At 37.0% G+C, this 26,571-nt stretch overlaps 1 protein-coding gene across 2 annotated transcripts; it reads right to left on the reverse strand.

The window, feature by feature from the left end:
• Positions 1 to 1,023: 1,023 nt before the first annotated feature.
• On the reverse strand, positions 1,024 to 26,266 carry LOC106159195 (uncharacterized). Of its 2 annotated transcripts, none has more exons than XM_087014638.1 (10): positions 26,151 to 26,266; positions 16,310 to 16,420; positions 16,063 to 16,204; positions 14,281 to 14,700; positions 11,564 to 12,498; positions 10,938 to 11,034; positions 10,214 to 10,296; positions 9,555 to 9,753; positions 5,895 to 6,101; positions 1,024 to 2,253 (listed from the first exon to the last, which is right to left on the reverse strand). In XM_087014638.1, the coding sequence occupies exons 2-10, from the start codon at positions 16,409 to 16,411 to the stop codon at positions 2,156 to 2,158; spliced, it is 2,283 nt and encodes a 760-aa protein (XP_086870764.1). In that variant the 5' UTR covers positions 16,412 to 16,420; positions 26,151 to 26,266; the 3' UTR covers positions 1,024 to 2,155. The 2 variants fall into 2 exon arrangements, with proteins under 2 accessions (XP_086870764.1, XP_086870771.1); XM_087014645.1 differs by lacking the exon at positions 26,151 to 26,266 and adding an exon at positions 25,894 to 26,045.
• Positions 26,267 to 26,571: the final 305 nt, after the last annotated feature.

Consider the following 26,571-nt stretch of genomic DNA (forward strand, 5'->3'; position numbering starts at 1 on the left):
ATAATTACAAGTTATATCATTATTTTCTGAAAAACTCCCTAACAAAATTTTCAATGCCCAATAAAGCAATCACGAAATAACATAATAATAACAATAATATAAGACAGAGTAAACTATCAAGTTACCAAAATTTTCCATTGTTTAACAAAAAATTTGTTTCAATTTGTTTCAGCTCATATTCTTCCAAGAACAAACTTATTAAAATTAATCAACAAAAACTTATTTAAATTATCTGACAAATTTTACCCCATTTGGCAAAGATGGATAGATATCTCTAAAATACACAAAAGCAAACATTTTCTTGTCCAACACATTTCCTTATTTTGTACTATGATATGTGCCATTTACATGTGATATTCTTCTCCTGACACTAGCAAACTGTTACCTCTAGTTGTCATTAATTTTTCCATCTGAAAAATACACCCAAAAAGATTTAACTTGACAGATGTTAGTCTGTAGCAAGTACCTGGCACAAGAAAGATTTATGATTGCGTTTTCCTTGTAGGTAAGTGGTAAGTTGACTTAGTATCTGCAGGATACTGCTGAGGCCAGTGGTAGGGTAATGAGGCGGGGGGGGTTGGGGGGGGGTTGGGGGGGGGGGAAGGATCCAAGATACCTCCACCTTAAAGCTAGTGCCACATTTAATAACAAGCAATTGAATGCCTTAAGCAGAATGCGTATATGTTCATGTACAATACTTTAACATGTGACAGAGGACAGATGTGGACACAACCCACTAACTAATCACAACCTTATACCATACAATAAATAACATTAAGATTCATATCAATATAACAATTATATAACAATATCTCAATTAAAGTTAATTGCTGATCTGCTGATAAAGATTTGTCAGCAAAATCTTTAAATTATTAACACTGCACTTTTAAATGATTTAGTTTAAATTCAAATCATGGTACGATTTTATCTATATGATGCAGAAGTAGAGACTATGTCAGTTACCACTTGCTACATATTAAGCCTTTTTTAAAGAAGGTGAAATCCCCCACCCACCCCAACTCCTTATCTAGGGCTTAATGAGTCAAAACAGGGAATACAAAATTTATAATGCTTTGCTTATGTGCACTGCAATTAAGGAAAGCCAAGGATTTTTTCTGGCTTTTTAAAAGAAAAAGTTTATCAGCCATGAGTAACTTTACTTGGTGCCCAGGCTCAGCCTGGCACTTAACTGATCCCAGCATTAAAAACAACAGAATATGTCTGTCACAGTATGTCACTCCCATTCATTTTTGTGTTTAGACCTAGTATCACTGTATAGTTTTCTTTTTAATTTTTAAAAAATATATTATAAAAGCTGCAGGGAAGAACAAGCAAAAATGGAAAAGATTGAAACCTTAGCTGTCAGAGAGAGAGAGAGAGAGAGAGAGAGAGAGAGAGAGAGAGAGAGAGAGAGAGAGAGAGAGGGGGGGGGGACACAAGAGTATGTCTGCATCAAAAACCACATAATTTAATGACAGTCATCGTGACTTCATATCTGGACAGGTCAAAGATGTGCTTCCCTGATTTGATGATTGATTACTAGTTTTTTCTCCTAAGACTTATGATATTTATGATTTATACTACATGTCATGGCAGGTATTATGTTATTATGACTCTCTATAAATAATATGTTTTTACACCTGGACAACTTCAATGTACTAAAATAGCACTTAGAGCAATTATACAAATTGTTTCTCATATCTTAGAGTATTTGGCTCATTTAACTGGGCAGAAAGTATTGATTTTTAGAAATGGTGCCACCTTTTACACAACACCAAGCATATATCTGTCAGGAGAGGGTGATCATGCCAGAAGGTGGATACCCCCCTCATCTAAGAACTTGCGCTTATAAAACTATTCATTAAAACTTAATGGAATCCTTCTCACTGTTATTATTTGAAAATAATTTGTATGGGTACCAATCTAGTTGACGCCGCAGGAATCTCCTGCCATGTCAGTAAAAAAAAAAAAAAAAAAAAAAACTTTTACTGCTTGGAATATTATTAACTCTCTGAGGTAGAAAATGCCATTTAAATATGATAACACTATACCCTGCTGTACTCTAAAACTCTATAACAGACTGAAAAGAAAAGACAAATGTGATCTTATATTTCACCCAGTTTGAAGATCATGGTAACAATAGAACTAACAGCTTTCAACATCCAGTCTTGTTTTGTTTGTCTGCATTAAAATGTTCTGTTTCTCCACCTTCCTGCGGTTTTTCTTTTTGCTTTTCTGCCTCCGGTCGGAAATCTACAATGGGAAATGAAAGGGAAGCTTTCTTTAGAGTTCAAGTCTGAACTTGAAATGCCATCACTTGAATGTGATCAACTTAACAATTTAACCCTGAAACCACAACTATGGACCTTATAAGGCTGAAATTTCTTTGTTCAAGGGGGATGGACACAGTGTGCTTAGTTTCTTGTCCCTTGTATGTATACGGTAATGTGCCATGAATTTCGAACAGTAAAAAATAATTAAATTTGGGAAAAGATCGTTCTGGCCGAAATTCATGAAAAGGAGGTGCTCAGAACTCCTGAAAGTTCGAATTTCATGGAATTCTGTCAATTTTGACCGGAAGTTGTCTGTTCGTCGCTAGGCCTTCTGTTATCTTCTCCCGACGATCTATTTAGAGTTACCATAATGTATGATGTGTGAGTGTCGGTAATTGCAACCAAAGGTATACACGTACTTTCACCCGATCACTGTGTATGGCCCATAGATAGAGCGGTACTCTTGTCTAGGGCCGCAAAACAGCATCGTCATCAGTAGTGTCGTTTTTCAAAAGCGATTCTGGCAGCCAGAAACTAGTGTCGTTTTTCAAAAACGATCCTGGCGCTCAGAACGGGAGTGGACGGAGGGAGAGACGGCCGACGATTAGCGTCTGCCACGGCCAGATAACCTTTACTATGGAAGCTTAGTTTTACCGTTGCTCCTTTCCGTGCACTGAAACCGAGACGACAGCCGATCAGTGTCTATGGCGCACGTGCAGGTAGCCTTCATCTGCGATAAGTGTCTTCCGCGACCAGGTTCGTTGCCTTTACCGTTAAAGTCGGGCGGAACTTTACGCGCGAATGCGTCCTCATCTCGCCGTTCGCGGGTCGGTGTCTCCGACGCATACGTAGCCTTCCCTGCAGAAGCCGGCCTCGGCACTACGGCCTCTCCTCCGTGCGGGGAGGCCACTACGACCGCAGGTAGCCTTCGGTAGCCTTCGCCACGGCAGCCGAACTGTGTATTACGGTCTCTCTCCGTCGTGCGCTGCGACCAAGATGACCGCTGATTGTTGTCTGCGATCAAATATACTAGGTTTGGGGGTGGGGGGGTGGGGGGTGGGGGGGGGGGGTGCAGGGCCGTTTTTTTTTTTTTTCGCTCAGGCAACCCAATCTTAACCAGCAGCAGCAACTGATTTCCTGGCGCATAGTTGCGTAAATGTACGCATTTGAAAAGCGTGTACGTTTTGTCATCTTCAAACAAACGCGAGAGATAGGTAATCTAGAGTAAACCGAAAAGACAGTTTTTATATTCGTTCAAGGGACTGGAAGATCGTCAATGAGCGATCTGAGCGCGATAATAAGCCAATTTCCACACTAGTTCAAGGGACTTCGTTACTATATTCGTCAGCAAGAGATCGTCAGCGATCCGAGCAAGCATAGAAGCTTGGACTTTTTGTCCATGCTAGAAGGCAATTTTCATGTAGTCAGCAGGATATGGTTTGCTGGTTTGCGACAGGGGCGTAACCAGACATACGCACGGATACACTGTGCGTATATAATTTTTTGGCCAACCATGATATTATTCTCTATAAATCTAGTGTACTTTTCAAGGAATATTATCGAAAATCCCCGTCGATTATAAGTTAATGTCACCTGAATGTACAAATTCTCTGTATAATTTATATATGCACCATTGTTCTGACACCCTTCTCGTTAGCTTTCACAGAACTGAGGTAAACAATACTAGTTACCATCTGAAGTCCGATCTTAATCGTCCATCTAGCTGGAACTTGCTTTACCTCTTAATCAGAGGGTAAAGTGCCCTACAGCTCACAGGTAGCTTTTGTCTTGAGTGTATCGAACGCGATATTTATCTCAGATAAAAATCTACCTGTGTATTATTTCAAAGAGCTGCTCCAGCAGACCTGGGGGCACTAGATAAATCTGATCATCGGGATAAACAAGGAGCCAGAGAAACAAAGGAAGATTGATTTTTCCTGCAAAGTTTCAAAGAATTTTGACACGGACTTGATCCAGCTTAACCCTCCAAACTAACGGGGTGGCATGGGCAATTTTTACAAAATTTACAAACAATTATACTTAGATATATTACAATTTTATCCTTTAATATAATTTTGGGAGGCATGCACCCGCATGTAAGCTGGGTGATGTCAGTAAGCCCCTAGTTAAATAAATATACCCTTATGAGCAAGGCTTTTCCCAGCGAACCGTCCAGCCGTCATTTGGACGGCCGCTGACATCACCGGACGGCCTATATTTTCAAAGACGGCTAGACGGCTTGCGACTTTTTTTTAATGACGTCTTGGCTTGTCGGGACAGCCGTGGACGTAGTAAGAAATTTTCTTAGAGTAATTTGACGTACCTAGCTTTTATGATGCGTCACAGATGAATGGTACTACTTTGTAGTGTACGCTGATATTCAGTCACGACGAAACTACTTCCTAAAGCTTACAAAACACAATAAAATGTTTCTATGAACCTTAAGATACACATTCCACGCCGTATGCAGCATTGACAAGAGTGACCTTCATGCGGTACAAAACACTAAGCAAACTACAGGCCAATTTGTGAAAGGGGACACCTTCCGGACCTTCATACGCACGGCAACTGACAAAGCTGATTGACAAAAAGGAAAATTTCAAATTTTCAGCGAGAGATCGTTCGCAATCCGAGAGAGACCAGGAGGCAATTTTCATATTTGTTAAAGAGACTTCGTAAGCCAAAGGGCGAGACGAGAACGCAATTTTCGTATCATCAGCGTCGCAATCCGAGTGAAACGAGAAAGCTCATACTCGTTCAGTGGCTTTCGTTTGCGGCAGATCGTCAGCCGGAGATCGTTCTCGATTGTTTTTAACCCTCCATCCCTCCCCATCGGAATTTATAATTTTTAAAAATATTTTTCATTTCATTTGTACATTTCAAGGGACCTCATTAGCGGAAGATCGTCAGCGGGAGATCGTGAACGATCTGAGCGAGACAAGAAAGCAATAATGGTAATCTTTATTGCAGCTCTTAATATTGCTCTTTTGTTCTGTTACTGAAGTCTCTACTGTTAACAATGCTATTGTGCGCCTCAGCAAAACTACCGATCGCTATCTCACACCGAATACTGCGGTAAAGAAACAACAGCCCGACAGTACAACTCTTAATAGATTCTCCTGTTATCTGAATGAATGGATATGACGATGTTGTTTAGCGTCCTAAACTAACTGTACTGATCGTTATCTTGCACCTTGGGCCGCACACGTAGTACTCAGGTAAAGGTACGCTAGGGCAACATTGCCGACTGTTAGATCTTTACAAGCGCGAGAATAGCCCGGTGGCCGATTTTAAGGTGTACGAAATTCACGAAATCAAGATCGCGCAAAATTGCTTACTGGCCGAAATTCATGGTCCAGAAAAAACTCCAGACGGCCGATTTTAAGATCGTTCGAAATTCAAGAGCCGTTCGAAATTCATGGCACTTTACCGTAACAACATGTACTGATCTGTTTTTGCCTATGAGTGCAGTCAGTTTTTAAACTATTCAAAGTCCAGCAGCATTATTGACCATACAGGATCTGATTTTTGTTAAAATGTGCGGGTATCTTAGATACAAATAATGAAAGGGTGACACGATTCAGGTGCTAAGAACTACTCAGAAGTGGAGCAATAGCTTACCAGGAGGTCCCCCATCAGGAGTGAAGTTGTAAACAACTTTAGCTTGTAGTTTACTCAATATCTGCAGTTGTGGCAAAATGCGGAATAAGTCTATAAGAATCCTTGTACTTCTAGACCCTTTATTGCGTGACACCTCGGCAGCTAAGGCATCGATATAAAAATTGTGTAATTTCTTCACAAGCTCTGCATTTTGCAGTCCTTCACGATCTGGAAATATGTCATACACTCTAGTTGGGAAAAATCAAATACTGTGTCAAGAAGGTAATGAATATAGAACAATTTATTATCTTAATGATATAACATGCACAACAGAATTTATAAGCACCTTTCAATTCAGGTTACAACAACTGTCAAACTATATGTACAAAATCCTATTTTGCACATATGTGTCTTATAATATGATAAACCTTATTACAGCGAATTTGTAAAAATAAATAATAACTAGAGGATCAGAGAGGCGATACCGCCTCCGAATATTGTACCACCAGCTGGAGCAAGCGCATTCGTATAGACCCCCACATACACAAAATAAGGGGTGCAGCCACCAGTCTTGTGCTTGACAAGCTGTAAAAATGCAATCAACAAGAATTTTCAAAATATGCAAAAAATATATATAACTAAAAATGGTGCAATCAAAGTTAAGTTCATTGTAAGGTAGGTCAAAGGTCAATTTCAAGGTCACAGTAAATTGCCAGTATATGACTTCCTATCCAACTTCAATAGTAACTATGGACCTATCTCTGCCAGTTTTGGAGATAAAAGGGAAGCAAAATTTGCAAAGTTCAGTTCATGGTGAAAAGTAGGTCAAAGGTCAATGTCAAGGTCACAGTAAGATTGCCAGTATATGACTTCCTATTCAACTTCAATAGTAACTATGGACCTATCTCTGCCAGTTTTGGAGATAAAAGGGAAGCAAAATTTGCAAAGTTCAGTTCATGGTGAAAAGTAGGTCAAAGGTCAATTTCAAGGTCACATTTAGATTGCCAGTATATGACTTCCTATTCAACTTCAATAGTAACTATGGACCTATCTCTGCCAGTTTTGGAGATAAAAGGGAAGCAAAATTTGCAAAGTTCAGTTCATGGTGAAAAGAAGGTCAAAGGTCAATTTCAAGGTCACAGTAAAATTGCCAGTATATGACTTCCTATGCAAGTTCAATAGTAACTATGGACCTATCTCTGCCAGTTTTGGAGATAAAAGGGAAGCAAATTTTGCAAAGTTCAGTTCAAGGTGAAAAGTAGGTCAAAGGTCAATTTCAAGGTCACAGTAAAATTGCCAGTATATGACTTCCTATTCAAGTTCAATAGTAACTATGGACCTATCTCTGCCAGTTTTGGAGATAAAAGGGAAGCAAAATTTGCAAAGTTCAGTTCATGGTGATAAGTAGGTCAAAGGTCAATTTCAAGGTCACAGTAAGATTGCCAGTATATGACTTCCTATTCAACTTCAATAGTAACTATGGACCTATCTCTGCCAGTTTTGGAGATAAAAGGGAAGCAAAATTTGCAAAGTTCAGTTCATGGTGAAAAGTAGGTCAAAGGTCAATTTCAAGGTCACATTTAGATTGCCAGTATATGACTTCCTATTCAACTTCAATAGTAACTATGGACCTATCTCTGCCAGTTTTGGAGATAAAAGGGAAGCAAAATTTGCAAAGTTCAGTTCATGGTGAAAAGAAGGTCAAAGGTCAATTTCAAGGTCACAGTAAAATTGCCAGTATATGACTTCCTATGCAAGTTCAATAGTAACTATGGACCTATCTCTGCCAGTTTTGGAGATAAAAGGGAAGCAAATTTTGCAAAGTTCAGTTCAAGGTGAAAAGTAGGTCAAAGGTCAATTTCAAGGTCACAGTAAAATTGCCAGTATATGACTTCCTATTCAAGTTCAATAGTAACTATGGACCTATCTCTGCCAGTTTTGGAGATAAAAGGGAAGCAAAATTTGCAAAGTTCAGTTCATGGTGATAAGTAGGTCAAAGGTCAATTTCAAGGTCACAGTAAGATTGCCAGTATATGACTTCCTATTCAACTTCAATAGTAACTATGGACCTATCTCTGCCAGTTTTGGAGATAAAAGGGAAGCAAAATTTGCAAAGTTCAGTTCATGGTGAAAAGTAGGTCAAAGGTCAATGTCAAGGTCACAGTAAGATTGCCAGTATATGACTTCCTATTCAACTTCAATAGTAACTATGGACCTATCTCTGCCAGTTTTGGAGATATAAGGGACTAAATGTTATAATTTTGGAGTTACCATAATGTGCCATAAATTTCCTACAGAAAAAATTAATTAAAATAAAGAAAAGGTCATTTTGGTCAAAGTTCTTGAAATGGGAGGTTCTCTGAAGTTGCAGAAGTTTAAATTTGATAAAATAATGTCATTTTTGACCACAAGTTGTCTGCTTTGCCAAGCATTATGTTTTATTTTTCCGGAGTTCAAAATTTATTATCCATTACCGTACTGCACATTTTTACGGAAGCCGACTGGTGCCATATGTTGAAAAAAAAAATTATCTCGAAATTTCGAGATAGCATTTTTTTTGTTCAAATTTCAAAATACTATCTCGAAATTTCGAGATAAATTTTTTTGCTCAAATATCAAAATGCTATCTCGAAATTTCGAGATAATTTTTTTTTTGTTCAAATTTCAAAATGCTATCTCGAAATTTCGAGATAAAAATTTTTTTTGTTCAAATTTCAAAATAGTATCTCGAAATTTCGAGATAATTTTTTTTTCTACATATGGCACCAGTCGGCTTCCATACATTTTCCTTTCACCACCAATATGTACTTTCTGATACAGCGTAACTCGAAAACCGTATGGAATACAAAAAAACCGAGACCACCTCCAGTGTTGGGCTTTACATGCTCTACAAAATGCAAAAAAGAATGGGTCTCTAGCATTAACGGTTCCCGAATTAGAGACAGTTTTCAGTTTCGGTATCTTATGGCCGCTACTCCTGTGAAAATGCACCGATTGACCCCAAATTCACGGAGATGAAAGATGACCTGAAGGGTAACACTTTCCAATAATATTATTGGTTAAGTCTGTGTGGCGTCTGAATAACAGGGCAAAAAAATTTTTTTTCGTAAAAAATTTCATTTTTTTGAAAATTTTGACCCATTTGACCTTGAAGTAAAGGTCAAAGGTCAAATCCGAGGGTATATTTGAAATCTACACATATGACTTTTGGAAAGCCGTCTATAGAAAATTTTCCCGTAACTCCTTCCGTAGGGTAGATAATTAGCATTTAATTTTGCCATTTTTGGACAAGGGTGCATTGCAATGAGTGCCACACCCAGACCCCAATACCGACAAAGCCCAAATTTTACGTGGAACGAGTTGAGATTATAGGTGACCTAAATCCATGAGATGGGTACGGGGGCCCTTACCGTCTAGGAGGAGAAGCGGTAACGGTAGCCGTCCGGCGGAGCCGGCGGAGCCGGCGGAACGATCCGGACGAGACCGAAACCATGTGTACCGCCAGCGCTAACGCTGGTGGTACAATAATAATTGACTGGAATAATCAACATTATCAATTTTCCTTTCTTTTAATATAAGCAAATTACTCTGATAGCACAATACTGAAATAATACAGTAACAATTCTCTCAAAAGAGCAAAAAAAAATTATCTGAATTTAAAAATCCCATATTAAAACTTACGATCAGTCATGACAACTGCACACAAGAGTCCATATTCTGCAGGATTGAATGAGAGGCTGTTCAGCTCATTGGCAATGATAAACATTAAATCTACCAGGTCTTTGGGTAGAAAACGTCTCATCCACGTCACTGTGTAGCGAAGATCGGGCTGTGGCATAAGGAAAGACACCCCATCTCTCAGCAATGGTGATGAAATAGTCTTGCAAAAGAGGAAAATATGAGACATGGTAAATACCATCGCTGTTGTGAAATAATTCTATGTGCTGATGTGCCAAATTACTGATTCTGCTTTCTGAAAAAACTACAGAAGAAGGAAACACATCTCTTAAACTGTGCTGTCCAAAAATTAGGAAGAAAGGTAGTTCCCTTTCCTCTTTAAATTAATTCATAAATACCAGTGACAGTGATAGTAAAAAATTTTTGATATTTAAAATTTAATTTAAAATTTATTGTCAATTATGTCTTTTGGTCAATTGCTTAGGGTGAGTTTGCTTATTAGGAATTGTATTTCCTCTGCAATTTTGCTTGGAAATGACAACATGAGAGCTACATACTTTTATAATGGTCAAAAATAGCACTTTTGGTGAAAAACAAACACCTTTTCTATGATAATTACAGACCCAAAATTCACCAAGAAGATACACTTCATATACACCTACCATCCACATATCAAGATAAGAAGACTTCACCAACAATGCTTTATCAGGTAAGGAGTCAAAACCAGGTATCTCAGCACAAAAACCTATAAGTGAACATTCTTGTGAATTCAGCAGGTATATTATATATATATATAGAAAGGCAGGAAGAAATTGGTCACCCCTTATCACACAGAACCCCACATCAAGATGAAGATTCCACATATTATAAGGCTAGTAACTCAAATAATATAAGCAATATTATATTTGTAAATACTATGGAGTCCATAATTAATGAGTGATCCATCACTGATATATTAATCAAAATTTCATCTGTCAGTATATGCTAGTGGTATGAAGAATTCAGCAAATTGTCAGATTCAGTTTTAAGCAATGCAATATCTATGATTCTTGCATGACAGAATTATAATGTTACCGTCTTATTCAATATTTACTGTGTTAAAATCAGAGCAGTTCAGTATGATTCCAGATTTCTTTCATCATAAAATGGACCAACATTACTAAAAATACACCATATCCCTTAAATTAAGGTTTGTTTTCAACGAATACTTTCAACAATGAGTAGTCATTTGTTTCATTGCGAATGTTTCCTTTTGCTATTTCATTCAATGCCAAGCATTCCTTAATTTACTGCTAAAACATGCATGATGCTAGCATTGGATAAAACAAAAAAGTTCAGATTGGCAAGTGCTTGATGTCACATTCGAAAAACAAAGTAATGACTCACCTAAAATGGAACTTGTTGTATTGTCAATTGAGTCAAAAAGTGCCTTCCACAGTTTTTCAGCATTCTCTTTTGAGTGGGGCAAATCATATTTTGTGAACTAAAATAAACACATACACATATATAGTATATATAATAATAATAATAATAACAACCAACTCAAATTTAAAAAGCTTAAATTTTGTCCATCAAATGTTAGTAAAACAAGACCTAAATATTTTACTTTTCACAAGTCATTACCAAAGAAAAACAAAGACAGCTTTGTCTGCATTTATATTGTCATGCTAACAATAAGTAACTTTTTGTACAAAATCATGGAAAATTGTTGTAAAAAATAAAACTCCTGTAATAATCAAACACCTGTTTAAGGTTTTAAGTTTTAAGGTAGATATCTAAATAACAAGTGTCAATTTTAAAATTTTGGATAAAGTAACAAATATATTGAAAGCTTTCTATTTATAATATGGCTCTAATACATATGCTTTGACATTTCTGTCGCTGCTACTGATTCAGAAGTAGTTAGTTAACAACATTTCAGCAGCTGCTCTTGACAAATTATTTTTGGTTATTGAAAACATATCATGCACTTAACTTAAACCAAGTCTGAGTGGTAAATATAGGTTACTCACATCTTCTTTGCCAATCCTGTCAGCAACATCAATGGCAATTTTCATGTGCTTCTTGTATACCAATTCCAATGTATGTGCTATCTCCATATATATGCTGCTCTTAGATAATCTTCTGCTGTATGGCATGTTATACAGCTCAATTGCCTTATAAAATTCCTCATCACTGGCATCTTCTGTGTCATTTTGGCTTCTCGTGTTTTCAATGCCAACTCCCACACCGTTCTGTTCAATATCATTGTGTCCTAACTGCACTGGCTCTGATGAACTAACATACTGGTCAAACTCTTCTTTAAATGATTCTAAATGGTGCTGATCCACCAGTCCAAACTGAATATTTAAGGATGAATTATGTCCGTTGAGACGCATGTTGTTATTGTTGTTGTGCTGTAGTTGTTGTGGCTTCATAAATGTTGAGTGATGTGCACTGTTGTTGAAACTCCTTCCACCGCCTGCCTGGCTCATCAAACCTACCATCTGCTGGGCTGTGTTAAAGGCAATAGTGTGCTGCCTGGCTGTTGTGGAGGAGGAGGAGGAGGAGGAATAGGGCATATTCTGAATACAGTCAGGCCTGAAATGCCCCCCTTCACTTTTCACCTCCATTCTCCCGCCTGACAATGAGTGATTGCCAGAGCTCAATTGTGCAGGGGACACCATAGGCTGTGCGTTGTACTGCATCAACAGACCCTGGTCACAAACTACCAGGCCATTGTCCCCCTGTCCAACATCTGTCACCTTGGTCGACTTACATTTCTCGAGGAGTTTCTGCGCTATCAACTGCTGCATGTCTGGATTGCCCTGGGTGGTTTCAATCACCTGACTCAGGAGTTCTTTGATAACGTCTGGACTGTAGAAACGCTGAGGCCTGGGGACTGGAGCATCTGATTCTGATGAGGTGAAGGATCCATTCAATGATGACAGGCTGGCTCTGCCTTTTTCTGGAAAAAATGTGAAATCAATAATAAATCATATTCGTACTGACACAAGATATATACCCTCTGTCAGACAAGTATGAAGCTTAGAGACATAAACAAATTATTTAAAGGTTAGCAATAAAATTAATAAAAGAAAAAAAGGGACTGAATGGGAATTGAACTCACTCTGCTGTGTTTGGCAGCCAAGGACGTTACCAAGCGGCCTGCAATCTTGCTATCTGATATAGTGTTATTGACAATATATGATACCTGTCACACATGCTGAAGCTTTATGGAAATTGCCGAAGGCTAGAAAATGCCTTCAAAATATACTTTTAACAGTTTTAATCAAATTCAAACTATGGCCACTATCTTCCCACTGCCCTAAAGTATTGCTAACCCCTGTCAGTTGTCAACAAATTGTTGTAGTTTGGGAGAAAAACGTGAAAAGGAGACTGCTACTGATCTGCTATTGCAACATAGATGATCCTTCCTCTATGCCCTCAAAGACGTAACATCCCCTTCATTCAATTTAAATAAATAAAATGTTAATTGTTCCTCATCTTAATGAAGAATTATTCACTTTTTATCATTACTGTTATGTTCAAAGTCAACTATTGGAAACTTGGGCATACATCTTTGTGAACAAGTAGTCTTTATTCAACTCCTCAGTCAGCCAACACATTCAAAGATATAACCTTAGAAAAAGAGCAATATCCTGCCTAAGGCTATGTCAATTAAATTTGAAAATAATAATGGTTAAAGCATTTAATTACACAAACTTTGAGTTAAGGCGATGCAGTGAAAAAAAACTATGTGATGTTGGTACAAATATAACACACGTAATCACCATCTGACGCAAGTGGAATATTTGTATGTAAATCAACAGTTCATCTTTTAAACCTTTAATTTCCTTTGAGAAATCAAGGGGATGTGATACCTTAGAAAGGCCTACAGGTTTCTGTTATATAAAATACTAGTCTTCATATAAGTGCAATAAAGTCACTATTTAGTTTAAGAGTAATAACTCCCTTTTTTCTTTTTTTTTTATGTCACCACCCTATGCACTCCTGCACATAAGGTGGCCAAGCATTCACCTTCAATTTTGCTGCTGTATGAATTGGTGTAAAACGGTGAATGATTTCCAATTCAGCTCTGTAACATGAAAACTGGCAGGTCTAGAGTGTGAAGTACAGTTCAGTGCCAGGTTTTACTTATTTTGTTTAGGAGATATGAGCCCCTAATTTCAATGATCCATTTAACAGACTCTTTACTGATAAAATCAGAAGTAAGCCTTTCAAGAAAATTTCCTGGCATTGAATTGCAGTAGTCATCATTGTGATTAAATAAGTGTTTAAACAATACTGATAGCTGTTCAGGTAATGGAAATCTGCTAGAAATGGATATAACATTTTTTATACACAAAACATAAATGCTGTTTTAACATCATCAGCTCGAATTGGCAAATTCACCCTGATGTATTTTTTAGGAAGGTGACAGCATTAGTTATAACATGACACGTTTATTTCCACATTATCTAAGCAGATAAGAAAAAAAATCATTAGACATAGCCTCCTTAAACTTTATTCATTTTGACAACCAATTCAATTAAAGGCCAATCATGATACTCCGTCATAGAAAAATAAACAAAAACAAAATAAAAATACCTTTTTTCAATACCTTTTGTCAAATTTCTTATACATCCACTAGAGTTAACTTTTAACATGCCATAAAGATGACCCAAGAAGCAACGGTGGACAAGGGTTTACTTTATCAATGTAATGCATTTTCTGTTCACCATCTCACCTGAACTAACTGAAACTAAGTCTACTCCAGAGTCTGCTGGGGATTCCTCACCAGCAGCTGCAGACACCTGGGTGGATACAGTGGCAGCACTGGACCTGGACATTGATCTCGATCGCGAGGAACTTGTGGAATGTTCTGGTGCCAGGAGAGGTACTTGGTGATGGTTTAGCACTGTGTCTGGAATGTCCGGAAGTTTGTCATACTGTTGAGCTGTAGCCATGGTTGGCCATGCAGTCACGGTTGGACACGGTGGCTCTGGTATCAACATCCTTGTGGTATCCATGGGGGCCTCCCGCTGGGGAATCTCAGGTTTGGGCAGTAGAGTGGGCTGCTGCTGCAGCTGCTGTGAATCTCTCATACGCCGCACTTCTTCTAAAGCTTTCTCTTTGTCTATCTTTGGTATCCTGCCCATTTTGACAGCTGGAAGGTATATATTTTTCTTTATTTAACATCAGATTCACAACATAGTTTATCAATGTCATTGAGGAAAAAAGGAATATGAAGTAAATGGAAACTGTTATGTTCATGCCTCCCCCCCCCCCCATCGCCAAATTAAAAATATATTCAAATGACCTAGATGGCTCTTGGTATATGGTTCATGTTTCTACCAGTGTACTGCAAGATTAACCTTAGTTGATTAAGAAATATTAAGAACTATTAATTATCTTTTTAACTCTTGAAATGTACGGATCACATACCTGAGTATATAGCATGAAGCCACATAGGTGTTAATACAATGTAACTTGTGCATAAATGTTCATACTAATTGTAAAATCTGTATGCTTTTTAGGTTATGCTTTTGAAAATACTGTTAAGTGTATGTATACTGCTAGCCCATTTATTAAGTATTTTACGGCATAAATCCAAGTTAGCAATATGTATATGTTTTGCGATGTTTTTAATATCAACCTGTAAACATGTTTATGTTTTTGGAATGCTGTGACGTGCCTAAAGACTGTTATGTTACAATTTTGGCTAGTTAATTTCTCAATTGCCTCAAATATGCTTATGTACTTTGCTGTTATATATTAAATACATGCATGTATTTAATAAATGTACATGTAAATGTGTGTGTGTGTGTGTGTGTGTGTGTGTGTGAAAGAAGTTTTTGCAGTTTTTTTAAATTTTTTTTTGCATTTGTATTATGCATTGTATTATGTTCTTCTTACCAAGTCTATTTTAACTTTTTGAAAAAATATCAAGAACAATGGCCTCTTGAGACACAATATCTTCTTTCTTAATTTATATATGTTAATGTGTATGAATGTGAATCTTCCATAAAAAAGTCTCTACCTATATACATCTTAAAATCACTTAAGCAATACATCAAGGCAAATTACAAAATTAATGCTACTCTATCCACTGTCAGAATTCTCCAACAGTTACGATGTTTCAGGCAAATCGAAGAGAACAAATGGTACTCAGCTTAGTGATTCAATTTATTATCTCCAGTGGTCTTAAAAGATAAACAAGTGCAGTGAGATAGATGTAGAACTGGCAACCTGGAGAGGACAGTAAGGACCATAAGGAGTGTCCATGGTAGATTTAATTAACTATCACACCTATCATGGGAAACAGCAGGACCCTTGATCAAAACTAACCTTAACAGCAAGAGCTTTAAGGGGAGATAAGAGAAAGATTCCTATGTAAGTAGGACATTCAAAAATCAATATTAACAGAAAATTCTGGAAATGCTGCTTGCAGCTGACAGGATCAAATGCCATAAATCCATTGTACATAAATAAAAGTCATATATCTCTGTTTGAAAAAGGAATTTCTTACCCTCTGTGGACATTCCTGCCCGCAGACATCTTTGCCATCGACAAGCCTTGCACCTGTTCCTGTTCTGTGGGGTGAGTACACACTGACCACCAAAGTAACACTTGTACTTATCCCCTCTGGTAATGCTTCTTTTATAAAAACCCTGGAATTTTGAAGCATTTGGTGAAGCAGCTTAAGAGAACTTAACAGACACACACAAATCAGCTGGACTTATAAAGTTTTAATTGGCCTATAGTTAATTCCTTACCTTGCATCCCTCACACGTCTCTATGCCATAATGCACTCCTGTGGCTCCATCTGTGCAGATCTTGCATGGTCCAAAGGGAAAGGGGACTCCGCCAGTGGGCATGGCAGACACCTGGTCAAAAAAAGACATATTTAACCATTACACGTTAGAAAATCCACTGACCATTACATAGGAGTTGGAGCTACTGTAAGCCCCCTTCTTTTTTCCTAAGGACAAGAGGAATCTGAACTAATTTTTTATTCACTAGTATAATATTTTGTAGATTTCAATAGGACTACTTGATGGTCAGTAAACTGATTGTTTATCTCAAAGAATGAAAACTTCAACCAGCAAAAATATCCTTCAATAAGCTAGACAGCAAGAACACTATATCACCACCATTCCTGTTTTCAAAACTTGGGGACTCCTTTTTCAGCACCAGTGACTAAAATCACATCCACAGCTCCCTAACAAACTGGTAAACATCTGTCACAGATTTGCCAGACTTTGTCATGTTATTTTTTTCAGATATTTCAATGTATATATCCAACATGGATGATTTCAAAGATGACTGCCCATATCACACAATTTTCTTGTCAATCAGCCAATATACCTGTTGACAGGCCAATTAGCCAGCAATGCCAGGAGTAACAACAAGATGTTTACAAGCATAATATCCAACCAACGGAGATCAATTAGTCTAGCAACTTGATATGTTTTATGGAAATGGAAACCTTTCACTGCCCTTCAGAAAATGTCATCAAATATACCATACAAACATAGGTGACAGATTTCTATAAGTTTCTATTCTTTGAAAATGGGAAATATAGGAAAGGACCAAAAAGTTAAATCCATACTTTATTTATTTATTATTATTATTATTATTATTTTGAAAAACCTCCATACACCACAGGACCTAAGATACATTAAATACTGTATTCTCTATAAATTTATTAATCTCAAAATGAAGAACGTCAGTTTTTTCCTGGTTAAAATCTGTAATTGTGCCAATTATCCATGTCCTATCATACCTTTCTCTGTAACAAATGAGCTAAAAAAACCTGGATTGGAACCTGCCAGGTATAACCTATCCTAAACTAGAGGATCAGAGAGGCGATACCGCCTCCTGATATTGTACCACCAGCTGGGGTAAGCGCATTTGTATGGGAAAGAAAAAGAAAGTGGGGCCCCACCTGTATGGTTGTGGGTGACAAGCTGCAGGAAATGTAGTAAACAAGGTGTTTTTTTTTTTTTCAGTTTTGGCATCTAATGGCTGCTTTTCCCATGAAAATGCACCGATTGACCCCGAACTTCCACACATTAAAGCAGTCTGCAATTGTAACCCCTCAGTATAATATGAGAGCTAAGGTCTGCTTAGTTTCTGAACATTGGCACAAACAAATATCTTTTTGCAGAAATTCCCTTTTTTGCGATCTAGGAGGATAATTGGTTATGGTGCCTTTTATCCCACGCCACCCTGCGGAGCCATACGATATGGGTTGGTACTAAAACCACGAATACCCCCAGCTTACACACTGGTGGTACTAACTATGGGCATATCTTTGCCAGTTTTGAAAGTATAAGCACTGAAAAAAGTTGCAGAGTTCAGTCCATGGTGAAAAGTAGGTCAAAGGTCAATTTCAAGGTCACAGTTAAATTGCCAGCATATGACTTCCTATTCAACTTCAATAGTAACTATCAGGGGCGGATCCAGAGATATTTTCTGACAGTCTTCCAAATTATCTTTGCTGATCCATTCTACATTTTTGACCGTCTTCCGAGAGAAAAAATTAGATATCCGTCAATGTAAACTTGAAAATCTGACCGTCTTCTGGAAGACCCAGAAGACGGCCTAAATCCGCCCCTGACTATTGACCCAACTCTTCTAGTTTTGGAGATATAAGAGACTAAAAATTTTCAAACTTCAGTTAATGGTGAAAAGTAGGAATGTACTTTTTGATACAGCATAACTCGTGAACCGTATGGAAAACAAAAAAACGGAGACCACTTCCAGTGTTGGGCTTGACATGCTCTATCAAATGCAAAAAACAAGAGGTCTCTAGCATTAACGACTCCAGAATTAGAGAGAGTTTTATGTTTCAGCATCTAATGGCCGCTGCTCCCGTGAAAATGCATCGATTGACTCGAAACTCACAGAGATGAAAGATAACCTGAAGGGTAACAACTACCAAAAATATTAGAGGTTAGGTCTGCGTAGTTTCTGAATATCAGCACAAATAATTTTTTTTCGTAAAAATTCCCTTTTTTTGAAAATTTTGGCCTGTTTGACCTTGAAATAAAGGTCAAAGGTCAAATCCAAGGGCATATTTGGAATCCTCATATGTGACTTTCGGTCAGACTTCTATATTAATTTTTCCCATAATTCCTTCAGTTTGGGAGATGTATAGCATTGAATTTTCAAAAATTTTGACAAGGGTGCATTTCAACGAGCGTCATGCCCAGGCAATTGCACCAATCGAGACCAAAAAACTAGGGGGTTCAAGTTGAGATTATATGTGACCTAAATCCAAGAGATGGGGACACAGGCCCATGCAGTCTAGGAGGAGAAGCGGTAACGGTGACTTGTATCCCACGCCACCCTGCGGAGCCGGCGGAGCTCACGGAGCCGGCGGAGCTTACGGAGCCGGCGGAGCCGTACGATACGGGTCGGGACTAAAACCATGAGTACCGCCAGCGTACACGCTGGTGGTACTAATGATATGGCCATCAGGCATTGTTTGACTTTCTTAAATCTAGACATGTTAAATAAAGCCCTTTCTTGCAGCATTCTGATGGGTTTCCAGAAATCATGGAAGCCCCCCCCCCCCCCCCCCTCAATTGGTCCCTCACCAAAAGATGTAGAATTACCATGGAAAAGTTTGGGTTTTTAAGACGTGAACAAAATCCTCTTTTATGAATTAGTTTGTACTAATTATTGAATATTGTTTATGCTGAATCCAAACTTCATGCACAGAATCTCAATCCTACAAAATTGAACAAAAGACTTATCCATATGACCTTGATGCTAATTTACAGTAAAACGATGTTAATTATAATACTATCACCAAATTATAAAGTTTGTACTAATCATTGAATATTGTACTAGTATATGCTGAATCTAAACTTAATGCACATAAACGCAATCCTTCAAAATTGAGCAAAAGACTTATCCATATGACCTTGATGCCGATTTGCAGAAAAATGACGGTAATTATAATACTATCGTCAAATTATTACAACTGCATTGTTCACAATTAGTCCATGTGATATATAAATCTGGCATTCATTCTAGGATAAAGGATCCAAAAAAATCCCAGATATGAAATTAAACATATACTATATCAGATAAACAATATTAGATATATGTGCAAGTGAGCAGAATATTCTAGAAGGACTGAAAATATATAATATGGGATATAAAAATTACCCATTTAAACACTATTTCACCAATGTAGCATTCAGCTTAACTGGGTTTGAAAGTTAACCTGGTTGACTTGGGCAAACATCATTTTAGAGCTGGCCCTAGTTTTAGGGGGGACCTCTCTTATTACTGTTGCAAATGGCCAGAAAAGGGTCTAAAAAAACACCATATCAGCATTAATTGTTGCTAGGCAACAAGATTTCACAGACGTTTTCCAAACTGTTAAGGTCCACTAGCACTTTTTTAGCTAGAAAAAGGGGTTCAGGCCTCTATGGAATCTACTACTCATCAAATAAGTAGTTTTGGTGGGTTCAAGAAGGAATGTAACATCGGCTCCAAGGGTTCAGCACACAAATGGGAACATGCCACATAGAGACATTTTAAAGCAACAAATAGGTAATTTGCATACTATCTGTCCCTTATACAGTATATATGTCAGTTAACTGACAAAATAACTATTTGCAGACATTTATCCATACATTAGTAAGCTGCAAGGGGCTTTAAAAAACACCCAAAAAATATATTTCAAAGTCAGTTACGCATTAAGCATTTTCTCAAAATCATGACTACTCAACTGTCCTTAAAATTTGAGTACCCACCATAGTAATATAATGTACATAAACTTAATGAAAAGGAAGTGGAAATAACATTTTTCACACTGTAAAATGTTTAATATTACTGTACCATACTAAATAGAAATCAAGGTCAAGTCAGGTGTCATATTTGCAATAATCCACATACCAAATGCTGCAGGTAACTCTGGCCCTCTCTTCTTTGGTGACAATAATATTTGACCTCTAACACTGACAAGAGGCAAGCAAATGATTCCTCTTCAAACTGAGGCAATTCATTAATTGCCCAAGACCTGTGTTAATTGAACATAATACCAACTGCAGCAATCACCACTTCAATGGCACATAAACCAAAATTCATGTTTTCGGTTCTTTTTGGAATGTCTTTTTAAATGGATGAATCTGGTCCTTTTTGTGCTTAAATGCACAGCAGTAATCGTGAAGAGCAGGTGTACGAGTTGAACTTAGCGCAAAATGTTGTCAATGCGTGTTAACGTCAAGTCATACGAGTTGTGCATAAAAAGGTACAGCTGCTAATACCAGTACCATGACACAAGGGGCTTATGTTAACTACAGCTATACTAGTACCTTTAATGAGTTTTGCAACTGTACTAGTAGTAAATAGCATTACATTATAAATGTAGTATTTATAGTAACATTGCACCCCTGTTAAGTCAACAGCGAAGGAAGATTTAGGCAGTCGTGCCATTCAAATGTTTTTTTTTTTCATTCAGAACAAGGCACTAGTAATTAGAAATTGTATTTGAATCTTTTGTAGTCTACACTTCCTACTACTAACAGGGCTTGACAAAAAAAAAAAGGGTTGTATGGTTGTGTTTTGCAACCATCTCTGGGGTAGCGCTAACACTCCCCAATTTAGCCAAATGCTAAAACTTACTTTAAATTGGCTAAAGAAAAAGGGCTTGATTTGACTTGTTTTTGTCAAATTATAACCATTTTGATTACAAATTGACAAAAAGTGGTGACTTGGCTAAGCGAAAAAAATTGCTAGCGCTACCCCAGCATCTTTTACCCTCAGGCTACCGTATCTTGACCAGCAGTTGTCACACAGTCCAACTCATTCCATCTTGTTCAATGGCATTGGCTCCTCTTGGTAAATGTGTATAATAGTTATTTGTGTTCATTAAAAGATAGCAATAAAATATTCATATATATTACATTTTCTGTTATCTTGTTTTGTAAAAAAAAAAAGGCAGTGAAAGTGACATAACTTTTTATTTGGAATTCTTTATGAATCTAGAGCAGAATTTAGAAAATAAAAATTATTTAATTGCATGCTTGGTAATTTATGATAAATATATGATATAGCAATTGTGTACATTTTCATTTTCTTGTGGTATTTTTTGTTCCAACATTGATTCAATTTAATCTGCACTATGTAATATACATGTGCAGTAACCACACAAGCTGTGATGTCCTGTAAATGGCTAATGTTTACTGGCAAATGGCCAAATAAATAAAAACATAAGTGTAATACATTAAACATATCTGGCATCTATACAATCTTGTAAGTCACCTGTTCACACATTCTAGATATCACTCATATTATCATATTGTGGGAAATGACATGCTGCATGGCAACACAGACCAACTAAAAAACAAACATTTCAACAATATTTGTTACTTATTAAAAAAAATAAGGTTAAAATAATCTGACCATGCCAATTTTTGAAAGAAATCTGCATTTTTACCAAACAAGGCCATTCAGTAGCAGAGTAAGAAAAAAGTCTGGTACTTATGAGGTGCACTTTGTCAAAACATATTCAATGAAAAGCACACACACATGCAAAAAAAAAAACAAACTTTTATACAAAAATAAGAGATCCTGCTAATTGTCTAAAAGGAATAAAAGGGAATAACAGCTGTTTATATGAGATTCATATTTACAACAAAAACATTGTAAACAACTCACAGAAACATAATAAACTCCATTTCACCACCAAATCAGGAGTTATCCCAACTATTCTGAAGCCTGTGATAACCATCAAACCATGTGGACCTTCATAGATGGCTATACCTCAGTAATAATCTCTTAAGTAATTGTTAAAAAAAAAAATTAGAAAAAAACATTAACTAACTTTGATTGTTGGAATGGATTCATTTTAAAGCAGTAAGAGAAAATTGTTGTTTACCCCAGCAAAATCGAACAGTTGTTTTCCCTTTAACCTGTCATTTTAATGAACAATGTCCCTCGGTTTAAAACTAAAATCTAATCAGGCAATAGGAAATTTTCCCAATTCTACCAATGCCTACCAAGAGAAGCAAAAATCAGGGCTCAACACAAACGGTTGTCCGCTTGCCCGGGGCAACTAAAATCTGCCGTATGACAAGTAAATTTTGTGTCCAGTTGCCCGGCGGGCAAGTAAATTTTAGTACAATGTTAGATCTGATGTTAAAAGATTGAAGCATTACACATGTTTTTCCCTTTTTGCACAATAACGTCACAAACTGTAACATACGTCAATGAAAGATTTCTGTATTCTAATGCATGCACAGCTTTCTAAAAATAACTGGCAGTCACTATCTCCGTCGGCAGTGCCTCGTTTTCAGAGTGCTGTCATATTCTATAATTTAAAGTATTTAGTCAAACAAAAACAAGGCAAGTTGTTCTTGGAAAAATTTAGCCACGTGATAAAAGTTAAGAAGGCACTCTCTCTCACATTTATTTGGCACTTTTTGTATTGGTTGGGAAATATTTAGAAGCATATAATTTCCAAGCTTTAACCACGAAAGAAGTGGAAAATAAGCAGTCACACTGTTGCTAAGTGAGAGTTGGCAGGGACCAGTTTGCGGTGGTTTTGACCAGTTAGCAGACAGCTGAACTGCTTCTGTAACTGATAGAGATTTCCCGGACTTGAAATGCTTATAGTTTATATATTTAGCAACAATTTCAGGGAGAAACAGGAGGAATAGTAAGCTTCCTTAAAGTATGGACATTTTAATTGATGAAGTTGGATAAATATGTTAACTTTTTGCACCCACCTAATAAAAGCAGTGTACTACACAAATACTTGTTTGAGGGAGCCAGTGAGCACTTGTCAGTATCCAGACAGTGTGGCACCGATCATGGTCTGTCGCAAGCATTTCAGAGCGCTTTGTTGACCTATTTTTTTTTTTTTTTGACACTTTAATGAATGTGGAAGTCTGTCTAGGAGTATGTTTTGATCTCCTCTACATTTTAAATCATTGGCTTTACTGTTTATTCACTGAAAAAGGTATCTGAGCTATGTTGATACCACAGTTTTCTTAGTTAAAATGCCACCAATCCAATACTTGACTTCAAAAATTTCCATGGAGGAGGAGGAGAAGGGGATCCTCATTCTAGCATTTGTAGGTGCTAAGTATATAATTCTTTATTAATGAATTTTTTTATCATGCTTAGCTTAACTTCATTTACTCCTCAAGACATATGAAACAAGACAATTATGTCACCGTGCCACATAAAATGTTGAAAAATCTGTTCAAAATTGCCTAAAATGCACCAAATTGCACCTTGATTGAGTGCAGAAAAGTGCTATGAAGTAACCAGTGGCATTTTAGATTTTACTATCAAATTATTTGTGTAATTTGGTGTTGTCAAGGCAATCCTACTATATATTAAAGTGAATTATATTAAGATTAATTTTTGAAGTTTGAAAGTACTGTTTCTCTTCTATTGATTTTATCAACTGTTCTGCAGAAATAAAGAAATGTTTTTTTTTATAAAAAGAAAAAAAAAAAAAGAAGTTGGGGATAGTGACCGACCTATCTATACTTGATGAGTAAATGTAAAAGAGTTGGTTCTTGTAAGAGCATATTTTATAAGTAACAATGTTATGTCTATCAGTCGCCATCCTGAGGAGTGTGGGCATTGCAACATTTATGCACTTGTATTCTTATAAATATCCTAATTTTATGCTACATCATAGTGGAGGTGTACCTTTTTTCTTTCGTTTAGAATCTGTGACAAATTTGAAATTTTACTGATGTGCATGACAAAATGTGACATTCCATCAATCAACTTGCTCATGGAGAAAATAACTCAAAGATGACAAAATTGACACAATTGATTTTTTTTATAAATAAATAAAATTTAATGCTTCAAATGAAAAAAAAAAACTGCATATTGAGTGGTTTAAAAATTTTCACTAATAATGGGCAAGTTGAGGCAGAGGAAGGGCAAGTAAAAATATCTGGCAGGTTGCCCTGGGGCAACCTGGTTAAAAAACTTATGTTGAGCCCTGAAAATATCTTGAAAATCATGATGTTCAGAAAGATAACTAACGGCCCAACAGTGTCAAAACTAAATCAACTCAGGACTCCTTTAAGATTGGATTAAAACTGAACACACCAACCCTCCAGGCAATTATGAGCGATTACCAACGGAGTGCTGTCCTTTTCAGGACCCCTTATGATGCCCATATCTGCCATCTCCATACCTGAAAGGACACACAGCAGCACACTATAGATAAAGACCTTTATTTGTCACTACAAACAACCCTTATCTGCTATGGGACACACATATTGCACATACACCGTATGATGCTCTTAACACTGGGATAGTGAACAAAATTTAGGTATAACTTACACATATATATTTATTTATACATGGCAAGGGTTTAGTCAGCTAGAAGTCCAGTGGTCATTTGGACAGCCTCTTTGTGGAAAGGACTGCCTATCTTACAGCTGGATGGTTGGCATTACCCAGTTTTGCTTCAAAATGTGCTTTGCCTTTTAAGTGGTTGTCTTAACATATCTAATATCCTCTGAAGATAAGCTCTATCCCAATGGATGATTGTGCAACCCCCACATTTTTGCCAGGGAGGGGGGCTTTCAAAATACACATTTCACAGGCCCCCCATCTTTAACCTTGTTATTTTGATTATTTTGATATATTTGATATATTTTGTTATCTTGATATATTTGAAGAGGATATCAACTAAAGCATAAGCCAGAACCACCCATGTCTTTCACTTGATCTATAGTAAAAGCAATATTAGGCAATATTTTTAATATCGCATCTTAAGTACTTATATTAAGACTATCGATCTACAAATTTCACCCATAGAATTATACACAAACTTCAAATTATTGGGAGAAAAAAAGGGTTACAGTGTACACTGAATACAAATGTGATATATTCATACATGGCAAATATCACACTCATACTAGTAAGTCACTCATAATACATGCATTTGTCATTTTAAATGACTGGTGAGCATATGTACTGGTAGCCCCAATTTTCACACACTCATATCTTATTACCCATGGCCTAGTGTATTCTCAACATTGTGTGTGTCATCAAAAGTTGTTTTAATTTTAAGTGAACGACAAGATGTGTTCGAGTTGTTACACTGTGTCTAATTTACAATGTATATTAATGAAACATGGTGTGTACGTTGGAGTGGTGTGCACATAGAGTGCACATGTAACATCAGTGCATACCATTGTAACATCAGTGCATACCTGTTGCCCTTTTTCCTCCAAAAACACATACAAATTCACTACTTTAATCTGTGTAAATTCCATTTCTTCCCATTTAGAATTTTCGACCAAATCCTAAGACCAAACAAAAAGCTCAGTCCTGTATAACAGGAGCAAATTATACGTACTTCCGCGGTAGACAAATCACACTAGTAACAGAAGTTTAAGATCTACTGTATCAGTGTATGTCAATGTCGTAAAGAAAAATATTGGATCAACGTTGAACGTGACCGTCAGCGATTAGCTTCCAGATTCTTCCTATCCCTTTGGTCCATAAATATCATATGGTTCTTCATCCCTTGTCATTGGCTGTAAAGTACAAAGCATTAAATCTCTTTAAAACGATGAAAACCGTCAAGTTTTCAGTAAAAACAAATCAACATACCTGTTACACAATGGTCGATAACGTGATCCTCTGTGCAAACCCACTCGCAACAAATATAAGTAGGTTAACCCGCAATGCACTATGGGTAATGTGGGTCAATGTTGTTTATGTACAGAATTTATTTCACACATAGATCCATATTGTAGCTCTGTTGGATGTATAATTACATAAACCAATGGGCGTGGCGTGGTACCCAATCGTGCATCGGGTGTGGGTTGGTTGTGCATTTCGGTTTGTTGCAATCTCGATATACGCCATCAACACGAGTGACTTACAAGAACCTATCGCACCATCTCCTACATTTTTCTTGTGTTAGGAGCAAGTGAAGCTTTTAACAACTATTGGGTGACCTCATTGTCAGTAGCTACCAAGTTTACTTGCACCAGTAAGAACATGTGTACTCGTAAAATGTGGTAACGGG

This window comes from Lingula anatina, chromosome 1 (assembly GCF_051362555.1).
Source record: "Lingula anatina isolate TDL-2025a chromosome 1, LinAna3.0, whole genome shotgun sequence".
Classification (NCBI taxonomy): domain Eukaryota; kingdom Metazoa; phylum Brachiopoda; class Lingulata; order Lingulida; family Lingulidae; genus Lingula; species Lingula anatina.

Coding starts and splice junctions, on each gene's coding strand:
- LOC106159195 (XM_087014638.1), bottom strand. CDS start 16,411: ATGCCCACTGGCGGAGTCCCCTTTCCCTTTGGACCATGCAAGATCTGC. Junction 14,701..16,062: donor GGCAGGAATGTCCACAGAGG/GTAAGAAATTCC, acceptor TATACCTTCCAG/CTGTCAAAATGGGCAGGATA. Junction 12,499..14,280: donor CTTAGTTTCAGTTAGTTCAG/GTGAGATGGTGA, acceptor CATTTTTTCCAG/AAAAAGGCAGAGCCAGCCTG.